General features: G+C 44.8%; 2 protein-coding genes and 1 long non-coding RNA gene across 7 annotated transcripts in view; 2 read left to right on the plus strand and 1 right to left on the minus strand.

The window, feature by feature from the left end:
* The window catches only part of LOC137383435 (bromodomain-containing protein 8-like), a 115,695-nt gene extending 109,125 nt beyond the window's left edge, over window positions 1-6,570 (plus strand). For 3 of the 5 annotated variants that reach the window (XM_068056301.1, XM_068056305.1, XM_068056302.1), the window contains exons 28-29: window positions 3,334-3,413; window positions 6,093-6,569. In XM_068056301.1, the coding sequence (XP_067912402.1) occupies window positions 3,334-3,387 (54 nt within the window). In that variant the 3' untranslated portion in view covers window positions 3,388-3,413; window positions 6,093-6,569. Of the gene's footprint in view, window positions 1-3,333; window positions 3,414-6,092 lie in introns of all 5 variants that reach the window. The other 2 variants (XM_068056303.1, XM_068056304.1) reach the window with 2 other exon arrangements.
* LOC137383438 (uncharacterized) overlaps window positions 1-10,781 on the minus strand; it is a 33,799-nt gene extending 23,018 nt beyond the window's left edge. The window contains exon 1 of the long non-coding RNA XR_010977407.1: window positions 10,582-10,781. This is a non-coding gene — a long non-coding RNA (uncharacterized lncRNA). The remainder of the gene's footprint in view (window positions 1-10,581) is intronic.
* Window positions 10,782-10,848: 67 nt separating this feature from the next.
* Window positions 10,849-27,004, plus strand: nhp2 (NHP2 ribonucleoprotein homolog (yeast)). The gene is made up of 4 exons (XM_068056308.1): window positions 10,849-11,118; window positions 15,146-15,215; window positions 25,262-25,367; window positions 25,851-27,004. The coding sequence occupies exons 1-4, from the start codon at window positions 10,962-10,964 to the stop codon at window positions 25,974-25,976; spliced, it is 459 nt and encodes a 152-aa protein (XP_067912409.1). The 5' UTR covers window positions 10,849-10,961; the 3' UTR covers window positions 25,977-27,004.
* The last annotated feature ends 470 nt before the right edge of the window (window positions 27,005-27,474 follow it).

Raw genomic sequence — 27,474 nt, forward strand, 5'->3', positions numbered from 1 at the left:
CTTGCCTGGATGGGTGCAGCTCCAACAACACTCAAGAAGCTCGACACCATCCAGGACAAAGCAGCCGCTTGATTGGCACCCCATTCACAAACATTCACTCCCTCCACAACCGACGCACATTGGCAGCAGTGTGTACCATCTACAAGATGCACTGCAGCAACACACCAAGGCTCCTTAGACAGCACCGTTCAAACTCGCGACCTGTACCAACTAGAAGGACAGGGGCGGCAAATGCATAGGAACACCACCACCTGCAAGTTCCCCTCCAAGTCACACACCATCTTGACTTGGAACTATATTGCCGTTCCTTCACTGTCGCTGGGTCAAAATCCTGGAACTCCTTTCCTAACAGCACCGTGGGTGTACCTACCTCACATGGACTGCAGCGGTTCAAGAAGGCAGCTCACCACCACCTTCTCAAGGGCAATTAGGGATGGGCAATAAATGCTGGCCTAGCCAGTGATGCCCACATCCCATGAATGAATTTTAAAAAATTCTCTCTGTGTCAGCCAAGTTAGTGCCATGGCTTCAGGTTGAGACTACCGAACTACCCAGCAGACACTGAGATGGTATTCAAGACTGAGTCCTAGAGGTATAAGGAGAATGTTCTAAGATACTATCTATTACATATTAAAAATGATTAGTGGTTTCAACATTATAGTGGTAGTGCCATTTTTAAATGGCTGCATTTGCTGACAGCACAGTACTGGATGAAGCAGTACTGGCACATGCGCAAATGCAGCCTCATCCACTGAAATGTCACTGTCTGCGACATCAAGGCAACTGCCAGTAATAAAGATAGCGCTGTTCAATTTATCACAAAAAAAACAAATTAAGCCCAAATCCCCTCAATGGCGTCGATCGCCGCCTCCATGCAACCCCCAACAGTATCCCGTTCTCTTCCCTGCTCCCTCCCGCACCCATCTGCTCGCCGCTGCCTTCCCTCAGCTGCTCTCTCCCACCTTGTGCTTCAGCAGCTCATTCCCCACCGCTTCTACGGGCGGCACGGCGGGGATCGATCGGCCAAGGGGAGGGGGAAAGTGGCGAGGCCTACAGCGAGCGGCCAGCATTGTTGTGGGGGGAACGGGTGGGGAATGATGAAGCAGGTTGCAAGTGGGGGTGGGGGAAGAGGGGGAAGCGGCAAGGCCAGCAGCAAGTGCCTGAGGCAGGGAGTGAGTGACTGAGGGAAGCTGGCGGGGACCGAGCGGCTGAGGGAAGGCGGCAGGGTGCAAGTGGCCCTGTTCCAGCATGCAATGACGTTTTAGCGTGCATGCGCGAATTAGTCCTGGCAAGCTGGGTGCTGACATAAACTGTGCATGTGCAGCACCATACTGGCAGGAAGAAACCATTCTGCGCATGTGCTCGACTGGGAATCGAGTGATGACGGCGCTTGGCTGCATTGTCAGGAGTCACTTAGTTTTTAAATAGTGAACAGCGAGGAACAGTGAAGGTGCAAAGAATTGAAGGGGTCCAATAAAAAGATCATTAAAATGCTGTGGTCAGGTATAAAAAAATTAAATCAAGAAGGCTAATGCAATGGTAGCCTTTTTTACCTAGAGGGCTAGAATATGAAGGAGAGGAAGTTTTGCTATAGCTATACAAAGCCCTGGTTAGACCACACCTGGAGTTCTGTGTACAATTCTGAGCACTGCACTGAATATACTGAACATGAGTGTAGTGTGGATTCAACAGAATGTTACCAGGGCTTCAAGGGTTAAATTAGAGGAGAGAATACATAAAACTCTGTGAAAAAGCAGTGAGGCTAGCTCAATTAATAATTTGAAATCTGAGATTGAGAATGATAATTGTTTTGCTAGTCAAAGATATTTAGGTATATGAATCCAAAATAGGTAGATGGAGTTGGGATACAGATCAGCCATGATCTTTTTGAATGGTGGAACATGCTCAAGGGGCTGAGTGACCCACTGCTGTTCCTATATATTGTATCTGTAGGTAGTGCTGTGTGTAGCATTATCCCACATATTACATGGCTGTCAATCAACTGAACTTGCTCCTTTTATGTCAATTGTAACTAAGGTATTTAACATACAGCACAGAGTGGTGCTTTCGTAGTATATTTGCCCAAGAACACAAAACATTTTACTCAAGTGGGTTCATTGTTCTCACCTCAGTGCCCTCTCTTTGACTAAAACTGCACTTAGTCTTGACACCCTGCGTGCAATATCACAGGAGATCAACTAGTACCGTTTAATTCCCTAAAATCTCATTCAGATGAGGAACCTACATCATGTTTCCTCACTAGAACAGAAATAGTTTTAGTTTAGTTTAGAGATACAGCACTGAAACAGGCCCTTCGGCCCACCGAGTCTGTGCCGACCATCAACCACCCATTTATACTAATCCTACACTAATCCCATATTCCTACATCCCCACCTGTCCCTATATTTCCCTACCACCAACCTAAACTAGGGGCAATTGCTAATGGCCAATTTACCTACCAACCTGCAAGTCTTTTGGCTTGTGGGAGGAAACCGGAGCACCCGGAGAAAACCCACGCAGACACAGGGAGAACTTGCAAACTCCACACAGGCAGTACCCAGAATTGAACCCGGGTCGCTGGAGCTATGAGGCTGCAGTGCTAACAACTGTGCAGCCCTGGATGTATGGAATCTTTATCCTGCTTACTTATGCTGTAGCTGGAATGGGGACAGTATGTAAGAAATTTGCATCATTCTTGCCTGATGCACCAGTCTTTTAGAATAGAAGATAAATGTAAATGATATAAATTTATACAGAAATAAAATGTTTCGCTGCTTATTTTACCCTTTTTCCAACATATTGTTCCTCTTTGGCCGTACCTCGATATTAACCTCTCACTGGACAGTTGTTCATGAACTTCTGTGGATATTTCCACAGTGAACCAATTTCTGCAGTGAACCAATTCATTCTCGACGAACAGAAGCCATGATTGTGGTAAATCGGAACTAAATTAATCCATCCTCCTTAAATGGTAGCTGTGTTTTGGTGACAGGAAGCTCAACTGTCAGAAGACAAGTTTGTGAGGAGACAACTAAATGACTCACACCAGTCACTTACATTATTATCTTTGTTCTAGCCCAGTGAAAGTTGAATGGCACAAAGAGGCCTTATAGGAGGGATGACTAATTAAATGAAGCAGAGATGTTGACTTAAGAATCAGGCACAAAACTGACGAGAGTGTACTACTCTTGCCATACATTCCTGTCAGTCCTGTGCCTGATCCCTGGGCGGATCTCAATATCAGCATGTGCTGGGTCGCTATCCCATGACCGTGAAGAACCTCTGTTGATTTTATTGAGTTGCGATAGTAATTTGCCATTTTTACCTGCATAGGATATATTGGAAGCAGTGGAGTTGGGTGACTTTAGCAAGAGCCTCTATGGGTAAAAGCTTGCATCTAACAGAAAAACAAGGTAATTCATTTTGGCTGCAGTTTAGTGTAAAATGATTTTTTTGAATTTGTTTGTCCATTCCTCTCACTCTTGTTACTTCTGCAGGAATTTGCATAGGTTGTTTTTCTGCAGCAGAAGCTTTTTTTTTGGGAGAGGAATTGGAAATTAGTTTTGTTTAAGGGCTTTTTAAAATAAAAAGCGAACTTGCAGTTTTTTAAAAAAAGGCTGCGACATTGAGACAGAGGGACATTAGATTCATTAATGATCCAGCTATCTTTATTATTGTCTACAATGTTTAGGGTATTAAACAATCCATCATATAGGGGTACAGTAGTTCAGTGTTTGTTATTGGACTAAAAATCCAAGAGTTCAGTCCCATTTTAAATTTGAATTCAGTTTAAAGAAAATAAAGCTGGTGTCATTAAAGTGACCCAGCTGATTCACTACTGTCCTTTAGAGAAGATTTATCCTGTGGCCTATACGTGACTTCAGTCCCACACCAACACGGCTGGCTCTTAACTGCTCTCTCAAATTGTGAGGAGGACACAAAGTGTCTGTAAAGAGATATAAATAGGTTAAGTGAGTGATCAAAAATTTGGCAGATGGAGTGTAATGTGGGAAAATGTGAGGTTGTCCACTTTGTAAGGAAGAATAGAAATGCAGAATATTTACATGGCAAGAGACTGCAGAATGCTGCGGTACAGAGGGATCTGGGGTGTCATATATAAATCACAAAAAGCTAGCATGCAGGTACAGCTAGTAATTAGGAAGGCAAATGGAATGTTGGCCTTTATTGCAAGGGGAATGGAGTATAAAAGTAGGGAAGTCTTGCTACAGGTGTACAGGGCATTGGTGAGATCACACATAGTTAGGGATGTACTTGCATTGGAAGCAATTCAGAGAAGGTTCACTGGGCTGATTTCTGGATGAAGGGTTTGTCTTATGAGGAAAGGTTGAGCAGGTTGGGTGTATACTCATTGGAGTTTAGAAGAATAAGCGGTGATCTTATTGGAATATATAAGATTCTGAGGGGGCTTGACAGGGTAAATGTTGAGAGGATGTTCCTCGTGGGGGAATCTAGAACTAAGGAGCACATTTTCAAAATAAGTGATCTCCCTTTTAAGACGGAGATGAGAAGGAATTTCTTCTCTGAGGGTAATTAATCTTCAGAATTCTCTTCCCCAGAGAGCAGTGAAGGCTGGGTCTTTGAATATATTCTGGGCTGAATTGGAAGATTTTTGATCTACAAGACAGTCGAGGGTTATGGGGGGCAGGCAGGAAAGTGGAGTTAAGGCCACAATCAGATCAGCCATGATCTTATTGAATAGTGGAGCAGGCTCGAAGGGCCGAATGGCCTACTCCTCCCATTTCATATGCTCTTAAGTGGCCGAGCAAGTCACTCTGTTGTAACAAATGGCTGATATTGGCTCAGACAAGTGGTTCAAGGCAACTTGGGATGGACAATAAATGCTGATTAACAGTGCCCACATCCTGAGAATGAATGGATAGAGGTTGTCTCTGAAGACCTAATAAAGCAACCATACCTATTATGGGTATAACTCTATTAATTTGAGCTCACCGTGAGGTGTCTGTTGAGAATATACTCTGAAGAGAGGGAAAATTAGTTTGGTTCACAGGCCTACTGGTGAATCACTGAATGGGGAAGAAGTTGGAAGCTCGACCATTTTATATCCTGTGAATAGTGAGAATATAATAGAAGAGAGACTTAGACAGTCAGTCAGGATCTGGAAGCTAAAATGAAGATCAATTTTTTGTATTTAGGATTTGCCTAGAAACAAAGCTAATGCCAAAAAACAAGTCCAGGAAAGAAATGGAGCGAGTAGTTTATTTTCTCATTTTTTAAGGAAGTAAGTGAGATTGAAGGAAACGAGTTTAGCTTTGACTGTTACTTGGTATGTTTACTTGCTGTCTATAAAATAACACAACTTAATGACTCACATCATGACTCATCCAACTGGTATTTCGCAGTCTATCTACTGAAAGTTTGAAGAAGTACACCTGAGGACACAGGCAAAAGGTGCAATATACAGTTCAGATCATAATTCCATTGTTAACGTCTCTGGGTTATGATCTTGTATAACTAGAGTGTGCAGTATAAGCACACTGTTAAATGTAAGATGCTTGCCCCATGTATGGAAGTGACTAGCACCCAAGAGAATATCTAAGGAATATGCAAAATTTGTAACATCTATCAGTGCTTACAAGCTGTGGCATGGTCCATTTCAGGTTTCCTTTTGGGGTACTTTTATTGGACTTCAGTGCCCACTTGCAAACTGTCAAAGGTTTATACTCTGCACATGCCATGGGTGTGATTACATCATTTCTGATATGTGGGGCATAACCTTCATTTGGGGGAAAAAATGATTATTAGACTGAGGATGATAATGTAGCTTTCAGCAGCTTTGATATTTTGTGTACTTATCAAACAATGGGAGTGTAGGCATATAATTTTGATCTGGATCCATGTGCGCTCACTTTAATATTTGATTGCTGCATGTATCTTGTTTATCTCTGTGTTGACAGTACCATTTGCACCTCTAAATTATTGTATCAGTGTTGTAACAGAGTTGTTGAAGAGCTGTAATTCCAGAAACAACCCATTTGTAGCAAAATAATCCCACTATTTTGGATCAAATGTATCTTTAAAAAAAAACTAACATGACTTTTTTTTCTTTGCAGTATCTCTACTGTTGGAGGAGATGATTGAAAATGCATGTTTTTGTCTTCGGTTTCTCATTGCGGCATTAATGCACTGTTTTTGAATTTAGTTATAATAGTTGCAGCTGTAGTAATATGGCATTGTGTTACATTAAATGGTAAATTACATGGGAGAAGGGACAGTAATCACTGTACACAAGTTGTTACAAGTTGCAGAAGAACCGCAGGAATGCAGACTGCTGTTCGTCAATGGAGCATATTCCTCACGACAAAAAGGAAAATGTTAATTTTTTTTCAATTACGGTTTTTGTAGTTACTTCGTTTGGTTCAATTTCCTATAGTTTATTGACTGACCATCTCAGTTGTTTGTAATTCATTATCACATTTGTCAGTAAAGTCTAAAATGATTCCAATTTGCTGCTGAAAACACAAGTTATTTTCACTGTTCTCATTCCCTTTCCTCACCCCATCCTGTAACCTTGTCTTCTCAAAATATTAGGTCTGTTGGAGTAAAAATAATAACTAATCTTGGATCTAATAATAAAGAACCCAGTTGTAACATTTTGTATCCTCATTTTAATACACTGAATCTGTTAGAAACAACTACAAATAAGCTATTTTATGAAAACATTCAGAAACGCACAATAAATGAGACCGTTAAACTCTATCAAACCAAACCTAAATCTTAAGAGTCTACAGTTAAGAGTCCAGATCTGTTTGTACAAAACTTTTCCAAAACTAACTCGAGGCTGCAGCGAACTATTAGAAACTGATATTTGCAAACAAACTTATGGATCTGTTTGCAAATAGCTAATCTTTTAGTTTGAAGAAATTTCTGGGAAATGTATTGGAAAATTGAGTAGGCAAAGTGTAGAAAAAAGAAACACAAAGGTAAAGCACAAGAAAATAGAGCACAAGCACCAGTTGGATGACAGGAGGCTAAATCCCTACATGCTAATTTACCAGTATTACCTGTTCTCTCTTGGAGAGGTATAGAATGCAAGCTGAATGCTTCCCTATAATTGGGAAGAGAGAGTCCTCATCAGGTTTCTCTGCTACTCCTCTCTAGTTGTCAGTTTCATAATAGAATTGGTAGAGAAATGGCCTCAACTCACCAACCTTATTTCAACAGCACATCCCAAAAATTCAACGTCTACCATCAAGAAGAGCAAGGGGAAGGAAGAGATCCATTGATAGATCCTAGGAAACTCCAGAGGTGACTATGCAGAGACCGGATAACAAAGCCTTTGCTGAAGATGCACTGGCTCTGCTGAGACAGATTGGAAAAAAAACAAACAAGGACAGTCCCACAAAAAAGGAGGCAAAGGGTGGCATGATCAACTGGGTTGAATGCCACAAAGCTGGCAAGGAAGGTTCTACACCATAGTCACGCTCGATATAATTGATGACTTTGACGAGGGCATTCTCAAAAAGCTTTGAAGCCAGATTGAAGGGACTTGAACAGGCAAATGGGCATGGAGCTGGGTAGCCGCACCTTGTAGAAGACAAAACATAGGGGCGGTAGTTGGAGAGGATAAACATACTTTTTTTGAAGGGGGGATGATAACATCTTTGTAAAGGGTGGATAGTGCCTAAGATATCAATAAGCATTGTGGCCAGGAAAGGTAGTTGAATTGAGGGTGGAGATGGGTCTACTGGAAGAGATGAGTTGGCTAGTGCTGAGGAGAACAAAGAACAGTACAGCACAGGAACAGGCCATTCGGCCCTCCAAGCCTGCGCCGATCTTGATGCCTGCCTAAACTAAAACCTTCTGCACTTCCGGGGACCGTATCCCTCTATTCCCATCCTATTCATATATTTGTCAAGATGTCTCTTAAATGTCACTATCGTACCTGCTTCCACCACCTCCCCTGGCAGTAAGTTCCAGGCACTCACCACCCTCTGTGTAAAGAACTTGCCTCACACATCCCCTCTAAACTTTACCCCTTGCACCTTAAACCTATGTCCCCTAGTAACTGACTCTTCCACCCTGGGAAAAAGCTTCTGACTATCCACTCTGTCCATGCCGCTCATAACTTTGTAAACCTCTATCATGTCGCCCCTCCACCTCCGTCGTTCCAGTGAAAACAATCTGAGTTTATCCAACCTCTCCTCATAGCTAATGCCCTCCAGACCAGGCAACATCCTGGTAAACCTCTTCTGTACCCTCTCCAAAGCCTCCACGTCCTTCTGTTAGTGTGGGGACCAGAATTGTACACAATATTCTAAGTGTGGCCTAACTAAAGTTCTGTACAACTGCAGCATGACTTGCCAATTTTTATTCTCTATGCCCCGACCGATGAAGGCAAGCATGCCGTATGCCTTCTTGACTGAATGCTGGGTCAGTGAGTGGGTGAGTTGGTCAGAGTGGAAGGAGACAGTTGTGCAGATGGCCTTGATCTCACAGTCAAAGAAATTGGTGATCTCCCCAATCTGGGTGTCTGAATTGTGAATGGAGATGTCAAGAAGAAGGGGTTTGAAAAGGTGGTTTGTAATGGAGAAAACAAATAGTTACTGTTTCTTTCCAGGATGATCCTCAGCAGCAGGAGGTTCTGGTCTTGGAGAGTAAGAAAAGGTAGTAGCAACGAATGACAAGACCACTGGTGCCCAAGTGTGCTAAAGGCTGCAACCTTTAGAATTTAGGGTAAAAAAGTGAGAGCTACAGGAAGAAACATGGGAGATGGTAAGTTAATTGGTAGGGATGAGGGCATCAAATATGAAAGTGAGAGAGCTGTGAAACAAGATAACAAAGGCAGTATTGCTTTGATGAGGTAGGAGGGTGGTATGCCAAAGAAAAGGAAGTGGAGCATCTGGAAGTGAGTTTGTGAAAGAACAGTAGTCGGGGGGAGGGGGGTTTACAAGGAGCAGAAGGTGAGGGTAGTGGGGTTCCAGGTAAACAGGAAGCTAAGTATAGCCTTATCAGAGATCGAGACCTTGACGCCAAAGCAGTGTCAGATGGTAATGTTGAAGGGTGGTCATGGGTGTTTTTGTGAAGGAGGAGGTTGAGTGTGGACAGAATTTGGAGGAGAGGGTTTTTTTTTTTTAAATTAAGGACGATTTGCTCAGCATAGAGGCACAGGGAGAATATCAATGAGGAAGTTATGAGGCTTAAGGGGTAGTAGATGATGGGGAATATTAAGTTCTTTTTTTTTAGAGATACAGCACTGAAACAGGCCCTTCGGCCCACCGAGTCTGTGCCGACCATCAACCACCCTACTAATCCTACACTAATCCCATATTCCTACCACATCCCCACCTGTCCCTACCACCTACCTATACTAGGGGCAATTTATAATCGCCAATTAACCTATCAACCTGCAAGTCTTTGGCATGTGGGAGGAAACCGGAGCACCCGGAGGAAACCCACGCAGACACAGGGAGAACTTGCAAACTCCGCACAGGCAGTACCCAGAATCGAACCCGGGTCCCTGGAGCTGTGAGGCTGCGGTGCTAACCACTGCGCCGCCCATGTGAATAAGAGTGTGGTACTCAAACAAGGAAAAGTTATCAGGGAATGGTGAAGAGGGGACCTAGTGATGAGTATCACACCACCAAATGTTGAGATGCTTATGACTACATCAAATGCTGTAACTGCATAATTGGGGAAAGTGATCCCTTCTGAAATTCTCCTTTCCCTCACAATCCAATTTAAATTTCATGCCGAGACTATATTAATTTACTTTGATCTCTCACTCAAAAGCAGGAGCTGTCAACATTAAAGATATGTAATTTGGAGGAACTTGGAGTTGCAACTGAGTACACACTAACCTTTTACTTCTGGAAGCTTGGTTCAAATCCAGCCCATACTAATGGGATGAAAGCCTTTTATTAGCTGACTGTAAAAGTCTGACATTAAATGAATCTGGGCAGTATAAAAGGCCTGTTTCAGTGCTGTATCTCTAAAAAAAAAACAACTTCTGATAGATATTGGCCAATAGAACAAAGCTATCCAAGTTTGCTGAAATGGCAATCTCATTCAGTTCATAAAATGGCTACTGTGGGAAAATGTCACACCTGTTGCTGTAACCATTTCAGGGTGCTCTGCTTAGGCTGTGGCACATTGTTGGGACCAAATAGAGGTCGCTTTAAGCTGTATGTGCTGCAGTTAACCTGCAAAGGCTTGATAGTGAATTCCAAAGTTGCAAACCCTCCAGAACTGTCCTTGATTCATAAGGAATTAAGGATAGGAAAACATCATTGGACATAAAATATATTTTTTTAAATTCTAAACACTTGCATTTATTATTCATAAAAATATTGGAGCTGGTAGCGGAATGCTGCTCTGTAGGGAGGTGGGAGGTTATGTGATGATTCTTCCTGGAGTAGGGCCCAACCAGACTTGGCACCCTACAGGGAAATGTAACTTAATTCATTTAAATAATTATAATGTAATAGAATTCTGTTCCTAGGCATGAACCTACCTCCCCTTATTGAGCACTTAAAAATAGTTTTACCATTCGTTTTTTTTTTAAAGAGTTACATGCACTTGTCTTCACAATCCTCTAGTTACCAGTGGGGACGAGTGCGCCTCTGCTGTTATCAGGGTTAGTCGGCCCGACTCTGATTCTTTTCGCTTTGTCCGTTTTATCATCTTCAAGGAGGTGATTAAAAATGTAATCTCTCCAATTTTACGATTTCTTCCTACCCCAACTCCCAACTGTCGCTCCCTCACCCGTTGCCATGGCACTCTGTCCCGACCGCCTGGATTGATTGACATACACTGGCCCCGCCCATGTACGGTGAACGTAATTTCCCGGAAGTAGGCGGTTTTCCTCTGATTGACATGCCGGTAGTCCGGGTGGTCCTACCCCTTTTGTCTTGACATGTGGTGATCGGGGGCCTGCTGGTGATTATTGGAAGTCTACTTCTGCTCACAGAGAGGGAAACGGAATGAAATCGCCTAAGGTTAAGAAGGAAAAGTTGGATGGGTGTGAGTATGAGGAGACGGAGAAAACCTACGAGGAATTAGTGGCGAATGTGAATGCGATTGCGCAGCCGTTGGCCTCGAGGAAACTGAGCAAGAAGCTGTACAAATGCGTGAAAAAAGGTAAAGGATTGGTGGGGGGAGGAGCTGAGCAGTTATGGGTGCTGAAGAGTGGGGGAGGGCTTAGGAGTGAGGGGGGCTGAAGAATGCGGGGGTTTTGGGAAGGGCAGAGGAGTCGGGGCTGAGGATAGGGGAGGGCGGAGGAGATGGGGGGCCTGAGGGCGGAGGTTTCGGGGCTGAGGAGTCGGGGGGGGCCTGAGGGTGGAGGAGTCGGGGCTGAGGATGGGGGAGGGCCTGAGGAGGGTGGGGGTGAGCTAAGAATGCGTGGGTTTTGAGGAGTGTTTCTGTCGGGGGGTTACTGAGGAGTGTGGGGTAACTCATTGCAAAGCCTGTATGTCTTTACAATTGAGGACTCATTTGATCGTGGTGCAGTGCTGGTTTGTGCCTGCAGTGCACCGTGTTGAGTTTCTTATTGGAGTCGTGACAGTGCTGAGCAGGTGTCGTGACTCTCTTAGAGGACGATGCACTTTCTGGTGATTCGTTATGATGTACCTTCTGTAACCTGGTGAAACCCAGTTTCAGGGAATGTTCAACTATTTCGACATCGTTTGCCACTATGTTTGAGATGATGCTATGAAGTGGCCCGGTCATTATCCGGAGTCTATGGCCCCTAGTTCTCGACTCTCCAAGTGAAACAGCCTCATGGATGACACCAACAGCAGTTGCATTTATGTAGCACAGTTAATGTAGAGGAGGCATCCCAAGGCACTTTGCATAGCCACAAGGAAAAAAATTAATGACGAGTCAAAGGAGACATGAACTAAAATGACCAAAAACTTGCAGGAGTTGGGAGGATTTATGATGGTAGTTCGAGTTTCGAGGTTTAGCAGCTGAAGCCGCAGCCATCATTGATTTTTTTTTTTATTTCCAAAATATACTTTATTCATAAACATCTGTAAAATTTACATTGCCAGACAGTTTCCAAACAGCACCAAAAAATACAAACATTGCAAGGGAGATCAGTTTCCTTCAATACTGTCATGAGTTTCTTCCCAACCCTTCCGTTTCACAATTGTCATGTCAATTACAGTTTTACATTTACAGCAATTGAGAATATTAACGATACAGTTCGAGGGGTTTCCCATGGATCCAGCCCCTCAGTCCAGCTTGGTGGGGGAACCTTACACTGTGGTCTTTCCCCATTGAGCCTTTGCTGCGGCTGCCCCAAGCTTTAGTGCGTCCCTCAGCACGTAGTCCTGGACCTTGGAATGTGCCAGTCTGCAACATTCGGTGGTGGACAACTCTTTGCGCTGGAAGACCAGCAAGTTTCGGGCAGACCAAAGGGCGTCTTTCACCGAATTGATCGTCCTCCAGCAGCAGTTGATGTTTGTCTCGGTGTGCGTCCCTGGGAACAGCCCGTAGAGCACAGACTCCTGTGTTACAGAGCTGCTTGGGATGAACCTTGACAAAAACCACTGCATCTCTTTCCACACCTGCTTTGCAAAGGCACATTCCAGGAGGAGGTGGGCGACCGTCTCTTCCCCACCACAGCCAACACGGGGGCATTGTGCGGAGGGGGCGAGACTTCGGGTGTGCATGAAGGATCTGACGGGGAGGGCCCTTCTCACCACCAGCCAAGCTACGTCTTGGTGCTTGTTTGAAAGTTCTGGTGATGAGGCATTCCGCCAAATGACTTTGACGGTCTGCTCGGGGAACCATCCGACAGGATCCACCGTTTCCTTTTCCCGTAGGGCCTTGAGGACATTCCGTGCAGACCACCGCCTGATGGACCGGTGGTCAAAGGTGTTTTCCCGCAGAAACTGCTCCACGAAGGATAGGTGGTACGGCACCGCCCAACTGCACAGAGCGTTCCGCGGCAATGTGACCAGGCCCATCCTTCGCAACACCGGGGACAGATAGAACCTCAGCACGTAGTGACACTTGGAGTTTGCGTACTGGGGATCTATACACAGCTTGATGCAGCCGCACACGAAGGTGGTCATCAGGATGAGGGCCACGTTGGGTACATTTTTCCCGCCCTTGTCCAGAGATTTGAACATCGTGTCCCTCCGGACCCGGTCCATTTTAGATCCCCAGACGAAGCGGAAAATGGCATCATTGATGGGCCAAAGGAAGAGGAGATGCATGAGACTGAAATGATAGGAATACAAGTAGGCCATTTAGCCCTTTGAGCTTGTTCCACTTTTCAGTGAGGTCTTGGCTGATCAGTATCATAACTCCATCCACCTGTTCTGGTTGTATATCCTTTTGTACCCTTCTCCAGCAAAACTTATATCAATCTCATTTAAAATTATTAATTGAGCAAGCATTTTTTTATTGAAGAGAGTTCTACACTTTTACCACTCTTTACATGAAGAAGTGATTCCTAACTTCTATCCTGAATGGCCTTCCTCAGATTTTAAGGTTATGTTCTCTTGTCAGAGAAACATAGGGTATACAGGGTATATAGTATATATGGTATACTGGTATACAGAGCTGAAGGAGGTGATAAAGATAGAGAAGGGGATTGGCCTTAAGGGATTTAAACATGCAAATTTTAAAATTGAGGCGTTGGGCGACTGGGAGCCAACTACTTTCAAAACTTAAGGCCCATACCAAACTTGAATTAAGTTGTAAATCTGTTGCTTACAACAAATACTAATGCCTCTGTAATAAGACAGTCAGCGTTCATTGTAAGCAATCCTCTACATTGGAAAAACTAAACGCAGATTGGAGGATTGCTTTGCAGAACACCTCTCTTCACTCCAAAAGCAACCCTCGACTTCCGGTCACCTGTCATTTTAATTCTCCCACCGACCCCAACTCCCAGTACTCTGTTGCAATGAAGCTCAACTTAAGCTTGAGGAATAGCACCTCATTTTTCGATTAGGCACTTGACAGCCTTCCTGACCTCACATTGAGTTCACTAATTTCAGATTATAACCATTGACCCCATATATTCGGACAGCTGCTCTTGGCAATAATCACAGTCATTTACGGCACAGAAGAAGGCCATTCAGCCCATCAAGTCCATGCTGGTTCTCCACAGCTATGCAGTCAGTCCCACTCCCCGGCTCAATCCCCGTAGCCCTGCAAGTTTATTTCTCTGAGGTGACCATCCAACTTCCTCCATTCATCGTCTCCGCCCCCACCACCCTTGTGGGCAGCAAGTTCCAGGTCATTACCACTTGCTGCATAAAAAAGTGTTTCCACATATTCCCCTTGCATCTTTTGCCCAAAACTTTCAATCTGTGTTCCGTAGTCCGAGTACAATTTGTTAATAGGAGCAGTTTTTCCTTGTCTAACCTATCTAAGCCTGTCATAATCTTATACACTTTTATTCAATCTCCTTTGTTCTAAGGAGAACAAGCCCAGCTTTTCCAACCTAACCTTGTAGCTAAAATCCTCCATCTCTGGAACTATTCTGGTAAATCTCCTCTGCACCCTTTCAAGGACCCTCACATCCTTCCTAAAGTGTGGTGACCAGGATTAATGATTCTGCTGTTGCCACTTACAGATCCTCTAGTCCCATCTTTTGCTTCTTTACTTGTCACATTATCCCCTTTTGCCTTGTACCAACATCCCAATTATCGTTTAAATCTCTTTGCTTTCTAACCTATCACAGAGCATCCCTTTTGTTCTTCTGCGGCTCCCCCTTTTCCTGTCTCTGCACTTACTTAAAACCTATTACATCTCTAACCTTTTCCAGTTCTGATGAGAGGTCATTGACCTGAAATGTTAACTTTGTTCTCTCTCTACAGATGTTGCCTGACCTGCTGAGTATTGCCAGCATTTTCTGTTGTTTATACTAGTAATCCCTTCAACTTGGCATTACAGAAACAACTACCATTTGTGGTGCTGGAAGAGGAATCTTTACCTGCTTTTGAGGAACTGTTTGTACAATAAACAGTTATTCCTGAGCACAAGTTGAATAAAAAGCAGCTTCTGATCTTGTTGAGTTAATGATTTGTATGTGCAGCTTTGGTCCAAAGAAAGTAAATGTGGGATAGAGCAGGATTGTTGTACATTGCTTGGAGACTTCAGAACCTTTAACCAGATCTCATTCCATTACTTTCCATCATCTTTTCAGCTGCAAAGGTGAAGCAGATACGCCGAGGAGTGAAGGAAGTTCAGAAATTCATCAACAAGGGGGAGAAAGGGTACGTGTTGGATCCCATTAGTTGCACAAAGGGAGACTAAGTCCGACTGTAGCTTTAAGAAACTTTATTGCAGTACGAAATGGTTACATCAGCAAAGCGAACAACAACAACACCTTGGCTCTCCTCTCCTCTCCCCTCCTGAGCAGGGAAATCAAGCCTTTCTTATAGTTCTTCATACAAATCAGTGACACCCCCTTTATGTTCCCAATTGGTTTACAAACTTTGCAGTTTCTTGGTGTCATGGCCTGATTGGGGTACTGCCTTGTCAATGTCTCACCTCCTTACTCTAACAGTTTCTCATCCCCCTATCTCCTTGGACCGTTAGGCTGATAGCTATACAATAGGCTACTATTAAGCAGTCTGCAGCTGTCCTGTTAGTTTCTGCTTGTTAGTCTGCTTCTACTGATAAATGTCTGTGCAGCACTGAAGTTACTTTATTATTTCTGATAAGCTGTCTCTGCAGCTCTGAGGTTAGTTTGTTGTTAGTACATAATTGATTGATTAGTTCACTTTAAATGTCCCCATTATTCTGTCCCCACAGTCCCCCCTTTGATTCTTCAAATACTTTTAAGAATCATTCCCTTGATCCCACCGAGGTGCCTTTAATGGTCTCTACTTGTCCAGAAACAGCCTTCAACACCCGGAGGGGTCACATTCAATACGTTGCCTGCTTGTGCCACAAGAGGGGCCCGTGGGAGCTCTGTAAAGGCATAAGTTTTGCAGGGGCTTCAGTTACTTGTTTACAACAACACTTAAGTAAAAACGTCATATACAGAATTACAATCATCACTAAAAAGAAGACCAAACCGTGTACCACCGAGGTCCCTATCGAGCCCAACCAACTGGTCGCCCAACTCCATAAGGTGAGGGTTGGGGGTTGTTTTAGCTTTTCCACTTCCTTTCGGATGTGTTCTGCCAGATTAGAGATTTCTTCGGAGCTATCTGGAATATAGGTGCAGCACTCGGGTCCTATCAGGGCACATGTACCCCCCTTTTCTGCTAGGACAAAATCTAAGGCCATTTGGTTCTGGAGTGCTACGGTGCGGATAGCTACCATTTCTGCATTTATTTTAACGAAGGCTTCGGCGGTGTCATTGGCCACTTTTTCTGGGACCGAAGCCATATTGATGCATTCCCTAGCTACCTTAGCTGTCCCATACCACGGGAATATGATCGAGAAAAACCTCTCCGTCTCAGTGATAGCTTGTCTCATCCTTTGCCCCTGAGGCAGCTTAGGCAGGGAGGTCAAATGATGGATATAAGGTGTAACATAGCTTAAGTAACACGATCCTGTCCAGAACTTTGGTAACCAGGGATAGGCTTTATTGCCGCAAATAAAATAAGTACCATTATAGGCAATGGGGTTTTTAGCCGTTTCGGGGTCCAATCGCCAGGCGGTGTCCTGCCCTTTTAGTTCCTTAAGGTCCCGCAGGAGGATAGCTTTAGCACCCGGAGTTACATTGAAATAGTGGGAGCAATTACTTCGTCCCACCTCTTGTCCACCCCTTTGGTCTCTGACCAGGCATATGAATCCCAGTGGTCTTCCCACGCCTGAGGCGTTAGTAAGGACCAAGAACGGGGGCTCTTAGGTCCGATCGTAATGGGGCCGGTACCACCCCATGAAGGCCTTTATGTTCCGAGACCCTTTTATGATTCATTCCGCCATCGACGCATTAAAGGGGATGGGGCGTAAGGGAATGCCCCCCCCTTGAGTGGATGGGCACGTGTGCACAAACCCAGCAGCGGGAGAGGTTAGCTTCTTTGGCATATGTATAGGTCATATAAAGGAAAGAGTAAACATGTAATTCCCTGGACACTCGATTAGTTTGCCCATGTGGACAGGCTTGGTTAGTCAAAAGTGAGCAACTACTTAAAATACATGCAAAGAAGATAATACAAATTCTGAACATAGCAGCAATGAATAATTTGGCGTTCAATCACGGGTCGCTCGTTTTACGTGAGAGGCGTGTAACCAGGCTTTCTTTCCTTCCACCTTAACTGCTGACTGGGTGGTCAGTAGCACTTGGAAAGGTCCCTCCCACTTGGCGCCCAAAGGTTCTTTGTGTATTTTCTTCACGTAGACCCAGACTCCCGGGACGATGTCGTGCCCTCCTTCTGGTGGGTCACCCCAAGCTGCCGATACCTGTGAGGAAGCAGAACTGACAGCATTTATTAGGTTCTGGCAATATTCTAGTAAAGCGTCGCTCATCAAGTGACAATCAGCTTTACGCAGATCAATTGTTCCCGGTAAAGACATGGAACTCCCTGTTATTACTTCAAATGGGCTCAGGCCCGTAGTTCTGTTCGGGGTCGCTCTGATACTACACAGAACTATCGGCAATTCCTGAGGCCATGGTATTCCTTCCTGGTGATACTTGGATAGTCGCTGCTTTAGAGTCTGATTCATTCGTTCCATTTGGCCTGATGACTGGGGATGATGAGGACAGTGTAAATCCCACGTAATGTTCAGTAGTCAACTGACTTACTGACAGACCATGCCTGTGAAATGAGTTCCTTGGTCAGAGTCAATGCTGACCGGTACTCCCCATCTGGGGATGTAATCCTTACACAGGACCTTAGCGGTGTGATTGGCCATGGCTTTTCTAGCTGGGACGGCCTCTACCCATCTAGAAAATTTGTCGACGATGACTAAAATGCCGGTGTATCCCTGGCAAGGTGGAAGAGTGATATAGTCGACTTGTAAGCACTGGAATGGGCCGGCTGGAGCAGGGGCTCTTAGTTGAGGCATCATCGTGGTGAGTCCTGGATTGTTTTTCTGACAGACCACACAGCGGTCAGCCACCAGCTATGCGTGTTTTTTGAACTCTGGACCCCACCAGCTTTCTTGGAACAGTGCTATCATCTGTTGCGGGGCCAGGTGTCCCCAGGAGTGAATTTGTTGGGCTAAAAAGGGCATCAGTGCCTGTGGTGCGACGGGTTTCTCTGTTTCCCTTTGCCTCCAGATGCCGTTGTCACATATCTTAATCCCTGCTTCTATCCAGGTCCATTTTTCATCTTCGGAACATTAACTCTGCATCACTTGTAGGTCTTGTGTCAGATGGGATGCATTCAGTTTACATATTTGCGTCCATGCATCCGGGGGATCACCCTGCGAGGCGGCTTCCTTGGCTGCCTTGTCGGCTAGGGCATTCCCCTTTGCCTCTATGGTGTTGTCTTTCGTATGGGCTTTATATTTCAAGATAGATACCTTTTGTGGCAATTGCATGGCCTCTAGTAAGTCTCGGACCTCTTTCACATTTCGAATAGGTGTACCAGCAGCAGTGAGATATCCTCTTTTGCGCCTCAGCTGACCAAAGTCATGAGCGTCTTCAAAAGCATACCGTGAGTCTGTGTAAATATTAGCTGTCTTCCCCTCTGCTATTCGACACGCTTCCGACAGGGCTCGCAGTTCGGCTTGTTGGGCCGATGTCCCTGAAGGCAGGCATCCCACTTCCACAACTACATGTAGGGTTGTAACTGCCCATCCTGCTTTCCGTGTACCGTTGTCAACAAAGGAGGATCCGTCTGTGAATAGGATTACATTTGGGTTGAGCAATGCTTCCTCTGCCGCTAGGGTTACCTCCTCTGTTTCTTCCATAATCTCCACGCAATCATGTTCTTCTTCCTCCATTTCTTCAGGCCACGGGAGCATAGTCGCTGGATTTATTGGGCTGGCCCGGACGATATGGAGATTGGGAGCCTCTAGGACTGTTGTCCATCTGGCTGCTGTCACTTGGGATACTCGGTTTCGTGGATAGCAAAATGTGGACTGTGTGCAGACACTTAACGGTTAACTTTTAATCTAATACCAGACCTGCAGTAGCCATCACAGCTTGGCATGTAGCTTCCATGGCTCTTAAGCAACTGCCCCATCCTAGGGCGACAGTGTCCAGTCTTTTCGAATAATATCCAATAGGTCTCTGTTTGTCCCCGTGTTCCTGTGTCAGTACAAACAGGGTAAACGGTTTCCCGTTGTCGGGGATTCCCAGGGCTGGCGCTGAGCACAAAGCCCTGTAAGTTTTCGAAAGCCTTTTGTTGTTCTTTGGTTAGGGTAAATGATTCTTTAGAGGCCCACTTTCCCTTCAAGAGATCGGTTAATGGTTGAGCCAGCTGGGTGTAGGAGTCAATCCAGTTTCTGTTGAAGTTACACAAACCCAAAAAGGACCTAAGCTCCTGGATAGTGGTGGGCAGTTTGGCAGCTCGAATGGCGGCGGTCATGTCCTGGGTGAGTTCTCTCTTTCCTTTCGAAATCTTTTGTCCCAGGTACACGACCTCTCCTTCTGCTATCTGTGCTTTGTCGATACTGGCCTTGTGTCCTCTCTGATGAAGGTGGTCCAGCAGGGTACGCAGATCTTGTTCGTGCTGTTCTTCTGTCTCAGAGGCTAACAGGATGTCGTCCACGTACTGGATGACCGTGGAGTGCATGGAAGGTAACTCCCTCAAATGGTTTTGTAGAGCCATATGAAATACCGTAGGGCTGTTGTGGAAACCCTGCGGCAGCCGTGTCCAGGTGTACTGTTGTTGTAAGGTAAAAGCGAACCATAGTTGAACCTCGGGTGCCAGTGGCACCGACCAAAATCCGTTGGCCATATCGATAACAGAGAACCATTCGTGTTCCGGCTTCAGGGCATTAAATACCGTAGAGGGGTCAGCTACCAGAGGGGCCTTTTGATTAATACACTGGTTAGCCTTTCTATAGTCGACAGTAAGCCGCCAGGTCCCGTTTGGTTTCCGTACTGACCACACAAGGCTGTTTGAGGTCCTGTGAGTTTTAACCAGCACGCCTCACTCCTCTAGCTGTCTAATTACGGGTAGGATTCCTGCAATAGACGTTTGACTGATGGGGTATTGCTTAGTACAGGGCGGAGCGGATCCCGTAAACGTTGCCGGTTCCATCTGAAGTAGCCCACAATCGTTCTTATCCTGAGCCCATATTTGGTGCTCCCTCAGCTCCTCCTCCTTCAAACTTCTGATAGACCAAGTTACCTGGCTGCCATCGAAATGCAACGAGGAGTTCAGCTGGGTGAGAACATCCATACCGAGAAGGGCTTGGTCCACCGGGCCTATCCAGACCGGTGTTATCAATTCGTGCGGACCAAGACCAATGCGTATGGGCTGGGTCCTCTTAATTACCAACCCATGGCACCCAGCTCCGTGAGCTGTTTTAATCTTACCGTCCATCGGTAGGGAGTTTCCGTATTGTTGAGGTAGGCACGTTAATTCGGCTCCGGTATCCAATAAGCAGTCTATGTCTTGGTCGCCCACCCTCGCAGTTACATACAATCCATCTCTTCTATTTTCTACTAGCACCAGGAGAGGCGCCAAAAAGGCGAGGGAGGGTTCCTCTAGTTTTTTGTCGCATTGAGTAAGGAGGATATCTCCTTCTGTTGCTGGGGCGTCAACTGTTTGAACTTCTCAAAGAGATCGTTGCCATTAGGGGAGGGACCTGGTTTGGGTGCCGGGTTGCATCCTTGGCTTCCTCTGCCTCGTCCTCTCGCTTTACACGTCTTAGCCCAATGGCCTTCCTTCCCGCAGTAATAACAGGAGCCGGGTCGCCTATCTTGCTCTTTGTCAGGATCTTTCAGTACTGGACCCGTCTGCAGGGCTCGAAGCTTGACTCCCATATCCCTGTCCAACTGAGCGCATCTGTCAATTAACTGAGTATTTTACTCTTACTGCGTCCCAATCTGGTAGGGTGACCTTCAGTATTTTAGATAATTCTGGCTTTAGTCCAGCAACAAAAGCAGTTTTTAAGGGTCCAAAACTGGTGTCATCCAGCTCCTCTGGAGTAGGGTTGTCTATCCCTGAGTATTCCACCCAGGTGGACCTAAACCTCTCTTCATACTCCCGCACTTCCTCCGAGTTCTTCTGCTGACAGGCTGCAATTTTGCCCCAGTCCGTTTTTGCAGGACACAACTCTCGCAACCACTTGTTAATCGCCATCCATCCGGCGTCTAGTAGTTGACCATCTTCACCCAAAGCAGTTTGGACCTCTCTCCTTAGCTTTCGGCTCGCTCGCCTGGGCACCATTACGGTCAGAATCTGTACCCCGTCCCATGGATGGAGATCGAAAATTCCCTTTAATCGCTCCAGCTGCTCCCACGTTTTCAGACCCCCTTTCTTCGGGTCGAGCAATCTTGTGGACCACTTGTCGATTTTCTCAGAGGCAGCCGGGACGCGTGTCCAGTACGTGTTGTGCTCGGCCGTGGTGACCTCGTTACCGTCCACAGTCCTCTTTTCCGTCTTGACCTTAATGCGTTTCTGTTTAAGGGGAGCTAGTCGCGGAAACGGTAACCCATCATCATTGTCACTTTCTTCGCTGGAAGACTGCTCCCGCTAGACCTGCTTCACGCAGTTGCATCTTCCGTTGTTCCTTTTGTAACGACTTCAAACTCGGATACAAGTTAGTCGGAGGTGGTCGGTGGGGTTCGCAGAGCTGTCCCAGTCCGTTCGGTTGGGTCGTCTGCTGGTCTTGTAATTGTTTTTTAAGCTCTTTAATTTCAATCTCTAGCCTTTCCTTTTCAGATTTTTCCGTTTCTAACTGTTCCGATTTACTCTTTTCCTTTTTCAGTTGTTCGCAGACCGCCTTCAGTTGATCCTTTGCGCTAGTTAGGTCGCGATCATATTGGGCTTGTCGCATAATCTCATTACGCTGCCGGATCTGGCCCATTATGGCTAGGGACCATTGGGTCCGTTCTCTATCCTTTAAACGGGTTGTTTTTCCCCAGACTCTATATCTTCCAAGGACCACTGTCCTGTGGAAGTGCCATATTTTTGCCCAATTTCGGTGTACGTTTTAGCCAAATTAAACTTGCTCTATATATTCTTTTAACTGCCGAAGTATTTCATCTTTGGGAACGTCAGGTGGGGCTCATCCCCCTTTGACGGTAGTTGGTAACTGTCAGTTGCCTTCATCTATCATTTTATCAATTCGAGTAGGGAAGTAGGTCTCGAGCCGTTAGACTTTTCCGCCGAGTAGGTATTACGTCAAATACCGCCAAGTTAGACGTCTATAAAGGGGTCTTGAGCCGCAAAAGAAAAGTTCGGGATCGCGTGGCAAGGAACCGAAATTTAGACAACAACCAAGGACTTTTAACGTAAAGAGGAGTCCTTACCTCCGGGGCGCCAATATAGGTCCGATGTCTGTGGCTTCGGTCTTAATCCTCCAGCGATCCTGCCGACTACGCCAAGTTGTTGGATCCCATTAGTTGCACAAAGAGAGACAAAGTCCGACTGTAGCTTTAAGAAACTTTATTGCAGTATGAAATGGTTACACCATCAGCAAAGCGAACAACAACAACACCTTGGCTCTCCTCTCCCCTCCTGAGCAGGGAAATCAAGCCTTTCTTATAGTTCTTCATACAAATCAGTGACATTGAATCTGTCTGTTCTCCAACATAGCACACAAAGCAGTTGGTTTAATCAATATTTAATTGTAATTATTGGGAAGGGTTTATTTTATAAAGAAGCAAGTACAGTGTGTTAGAACCCTAGCATGCTGTCCTACACAGTGGATTTGTGTCCATAATCCTCCATAGGTTCAATTGCCTGTTTGAGCCTTGGTGTTTTGGGAATACAGCAGGTGGCAATCACCCATTTTCCACAAGAAGGGAATGTGTAAGAATTCAATTTATTGATGCTTTTGGCTGGGGAGTTGCATAGGGCTGTATGCGATAAAGGAAAACGGAGTAATTTGGTACTACTCGGTTCACGGATTGAGATGTTTTGTTACATCTTACTATTATGAAGGTGATAAAGCTGTAGTGGTTTGATACAATTGAATGGCTTTCTTGTGGGCAAGTAAGAGTTAACTACATAGCTGTGGATCTGAAGTCACATGTAGGCTAGACTGGGTGAGGATGGCAGTTTTCCTTCCATAAAGGACATTAGTGAACCAGGTGGGTTTTTACAACAATCCAGTAGTGACATGGTCACCATTACTGAGATGAGCTTTTTTATTCCAGATTTATTAATTAATTGAATTTAAATTCCAACTGCTGCCATGGTGGGATTTGAACTGGGGCCTCTGGGTTACTAGTACAATAACATTACCACTAAGTGACAGTTCCAGGTGGTAGTACCGAACACTTGTGCTCCAGAACTAGCCACGCCCCTAGCCAAGCAGTTCCAGTACAGCTACAACTCTGGCATCTACTTGACAATGTGGAAAATTGCCCACGTATGTCCTGTCCACAAAAAACAGGACAAATCCAATCTGGCCAATTGCCTCTCCATCAGTCTACTCTCAATCATTGGCAAAGTGGTGGAAGATGTCATTGACAGTGCTATCAAGCAGCACTTGTTCAGCAATAACCTGCTCACTGATAGTCAATTTGGATTCCACCAGGGGCACTCAGCTCCAGACCACATTACGGCCTTGGTCCAAACATGAACAAAAGAGCTAAATTCCAGAGGTGAGCGTGCCTGCCCTTGACATCAAGGCAGCAATTGACCAAGTGTGGCATCAAGGAGCTCTAGCAAAGATTGAAATCGAGGATCAGGGGGAAAACTCTCATACCTAGCATGGTTCTAGTTGTTGGATGTAAGCCCTAGGACATCACTGCAGGAGCTGCTCAGGGTAGTATCCTAGGCCCAGCCATCTTCAGCTGCTTCACCAATGACCTTCCCACCATCATAAGGTCAGAAATGGGGATGTTCACAATGATTGCACAGTGTTCAGTGCCATTCGCAACTCCTCAGATACTGAAACTGTCCATGCCCACCCGCAGCAGGTTCTGGACAACATTCAGGCTTAGGCTGATGACAAGTAACATTTGGGCCACACAAGTGCCAGGCAATGACCATCTCAAACAAGAGAGAATACAACCATTCCCCCTTGACATTCAGCAGCATTACCATCGCTGAATTTCCCCATCATCAATATCCTGGGGGTTACCATTGACTGGAAACTTAACTGGACCAGCCATATAAGTACTGTAGCTACAAGGTCAGAGGCTAGGAATTCTGCAGTGAGTAACTCACTCCCTGATTCCCCAAAGCTTGTCCACCATCTACAAGGCAGAAGTCAGGAGTGTGATGGAATACTCTCCACTTGCCTGGATGGGTGCGGCTCCAACGACACTCTAGAAGCTCGACACCATCCAGGACAAAGCAGCCCACTTGATTGGCACCCCATCCACCACCTACAACGCTCACTCGCTCCACCATCGCCGCACAGTGGCAGTAGCATGTACCATATACAAGATGCACTGCAACAACTCACCAAGGGTCCTTCAACAGCATGTTCCAAACCTGCAACTTCTACCACCTAGAAGGACAAGGGCAGTAGATGCATGGTAATATCACCACCTGCAAGTTCCCCTCCAAGTCATTCACCATCCTGACTTGGAAAACTATATTGCTGTTCCTTCTCTCTCACTGGGTCAAAAACCTGGAACTCCCTTCCCTAACAGCACTGTTGGTGTACCTACACCACATGGACTGCAGTGGTTCAAGAAGGCAGTTCACCACCACCTTCTCAAGGGCAATTAGAGATGGGCAACAAATGCTGGCCTTGTCAGCAACGCCCACATTCCATGAACTTCAATTTGTAGAACGCTGAATTTACACTGCTGTTGAGCACAAAATTCCTGGTAGTCACCGGGTCAGACTCCCATTTTCTACATTTGACCTGTTTGTTATCTTTAGCCCTGAATTCTCTTACTGTATCCTTTTGTCTTCCATACCATTTCCTCCATCCCCAGCATCTTGTCTTATGCCGCACCTGGATTAAGTACCAATACAAGAATTTTTGAATGTGTCTTCCCTCTACATCTAAAATAATGTTGATTCTTAGCAAACTAAGCAAAATCCTCTTCCATATGTTCCTTTAGTGATATATGTGCACATTTCTTGCTGTTTTCTATGAATCAATTTTATAAAGCAAATAACTCAAATGCACTGATAACTTGATGAATTTGTAGTAAGGATGCCAGCTTGTTAATATAAAGAATATAGCAATGGAGCAGAAAAGTAATGTTGAGAGAACGTGTTCTTTACTCTCTATAGTTTGGTATTGTGCTAATGTTGTGTTTCTTTGGTTGCAGGATAGTCATATTGGCTGGTGACACGCTGCCAATTGACGTTTACAGCCATCTACCAGTCTTGTGTGAAGATAAGAGCCTTCCCTATGCCTATATCCCTTCCAAAATGGTATGGTTTTAGTTGGTTTGTTTTATATTACACAAACAAATCCTGATACTTGTTTCTACAGGATGCCATCGAGAAAAATTCCCAGGTAACTGGCTAATAGGGTTGGAAAACCAATTCCAACCTAGACATATTGAATGAGGCTAATAAAGAAAAAAATGCAAATGCTGAAAATCTGAAACAATAAAATAGATGGGATGAAGCTGCTCGACATTATGACAAATTACTATGGCAGTCTTCTCCCCTCCAATGTACCCAAGTGCATTGGTTAGATAAAGTTTCAGAATCTTATTAAATTAAAAACTAATGAAGGAGAGATTGAATGGACAAAATATTTTTGGAAATCACATTTTTCATTCTGCTGCATCAGTGCATATTGAAGTATTCGATTATCAGGTCAGGTAGATTCCGATTTGCAGTTATGTTTGCACAGAAGTGACTGAATTATAAAGATTATAAATGATGATGTTTGTGTTTTTTGTGAAGGATCTGGGAGCAGCTGCGGGATCCAAAAGGCCAACATGTGTGATAATGATCAAACCTCATGAAGAGTATCAGGAGGCCTACACTGACTGCTTAGATGAGGTGCAGTCATTAAACCTTCCTGTATGAAGGAAGATTTCAACAAGACTACAGTCTTAATCATCTGCAATGGACATTGAATGTGCTGTTGCAATGCGGTGCACTGGATGAATGATACTTGTGAAATGGGTAGTTCCTTTCTGCCAGTGCCAGCTGCAGAATTAGTTATTTTCAATGCTTATGTTTTTTATATATGAAAAATGTGCAGATATTACTAGGTTTGTCCTGGTTTTTTAATTCTTCTGACTTAAACTGCAAATTGTGGCAAAAAAGGTGCCTGTTTTCTTTGCGCTCCTAAGTTTGTTCACTTAGATTAGGATAACATCAATGAAATTTAAAAATCCTTGGACTTATTTTTCAGTTGGATGAATGGTGGGGTTGGGGGGGCGGCGGTTAGTGAAGATGATTGTGCTGCCTGCCTGATGGCATCAACAAGAGCCACAAACCATTTCAGTGATTAGGTCTCACCTAGTAATTTCGGCAAGCTTTCGGTGTTCAACAAGGCTGATCTGTAGCTCAGAGATCTTGGGGTGGCTTGGGGAGCCAAACCAGACGTATTCCCTCAAAGGGGCAACAAGGCTGAGGAGTGGGGACCTCTGAGCAACCTGCAACAGGTGGGAGGATTCATGTTACTCCTGGCCCCCCCCTCCTCAAAGATTTTTGGAGCAATCTTCAGTGGTTCCTTTAAGAATAGAGTTAGGCTGCTCTACATTCAATGCTATTGGAGTTAGACAAACAGCTTGGGACCCTGTTATTGGTATATCAAAAAAGGAGATTTTAAGTGATTCTTTGTTACCTCACAAAAAAATTAAGATCAATGCGTTCACTTTAAAACTACTGCAGTTGTTGCAAAATGTGACATGGCCTTGTGTATGGCAAGAATCATAAATATTTCGAGTTCCACTCGTCAGATTAAATACATGGAAGTTTCCCTTGCACAAGTTAGCACGAGAGCCTCATTTGAGATATTTACCATATCACTGCAGCCATTACATATCCTTTATCTTTTGTACAAAATTTGCAAAAGTCTTTAATAAAATATTTGTTCTCTCTTTAAACTGTGTAAGAAAATGGCCTGTTTAGTCTATTTCATTTGGGGTTATACAACACTTTTCTAAGGAGTAACTTTTATTCAGTTTTTTGTGCTTGGGGATGTGGCACAGTAACAACTTGCATTTATATAGCACGTCTAGCACAAAAACATTTCAAAGTTTTTCACGGGAATAATTTTTTTTAGAAAGAAGCATGCTGAGCCAAAGGATATATTAAGAAAGATTTAAAGCTTAGAGGTGCGGAAATTAGAGGGTCTTGAAGGGGAGAGCAAGAACTCCGACTGGGTGCCAGACAGCTGCAGTTGGGGTGAAGGGATGCACCATAGACTGACGTGGACAAGTCCTAACATTCTGTCACAAGTTGGTATCTACCTGCAAGTAGAAGAATTTTGTTCTGTTTAATGCATTTGAAATGGTGAGTTAGTAAGATGTCATTTTCATGAAGCTAATGGCAGTGAGGCACATATTGGACAACA

The sequence above is a fragment of the Heterodontus francisci genome, chromosome 24 (assembly GCF_036365525.1).
Source record: "Heterodontus francisci isolate sHetFra1 chromosome 24, sHetFra1.hap1, whole genome shotgun sequence".
Classification (NCBI taxonomy): Eukaryota; Metazoa; Chordata; class Chondrichthyes; order Heterodontiformes; family Heterodontidae; genus Heterodontus; species Heterodontus francisci.

Coding starts and splice junctions, on each gene's coding strand:
- nhp2 (XM_068056308.1), top strand. CDS start 10,962: ATGAAATCGCCTAAGGTTAAGAAGGAAAAGTTGGATGGGTGTGAGTAT. Junction 11,119..15,145: donor GTACAAATGCGTGAAAAAAG/GTAAAGGATTGG, acceptor TCATCTTTTCAG/CTGCAAAGGTGAAGCAGATA. Junction 15,216..25,261: donor ATCAACAAGGGGGAGAAAGG/GTACGTGTTGGA, acceptor CTTTGGTTGCAG/GATAGTCATATTGGCTGGTG.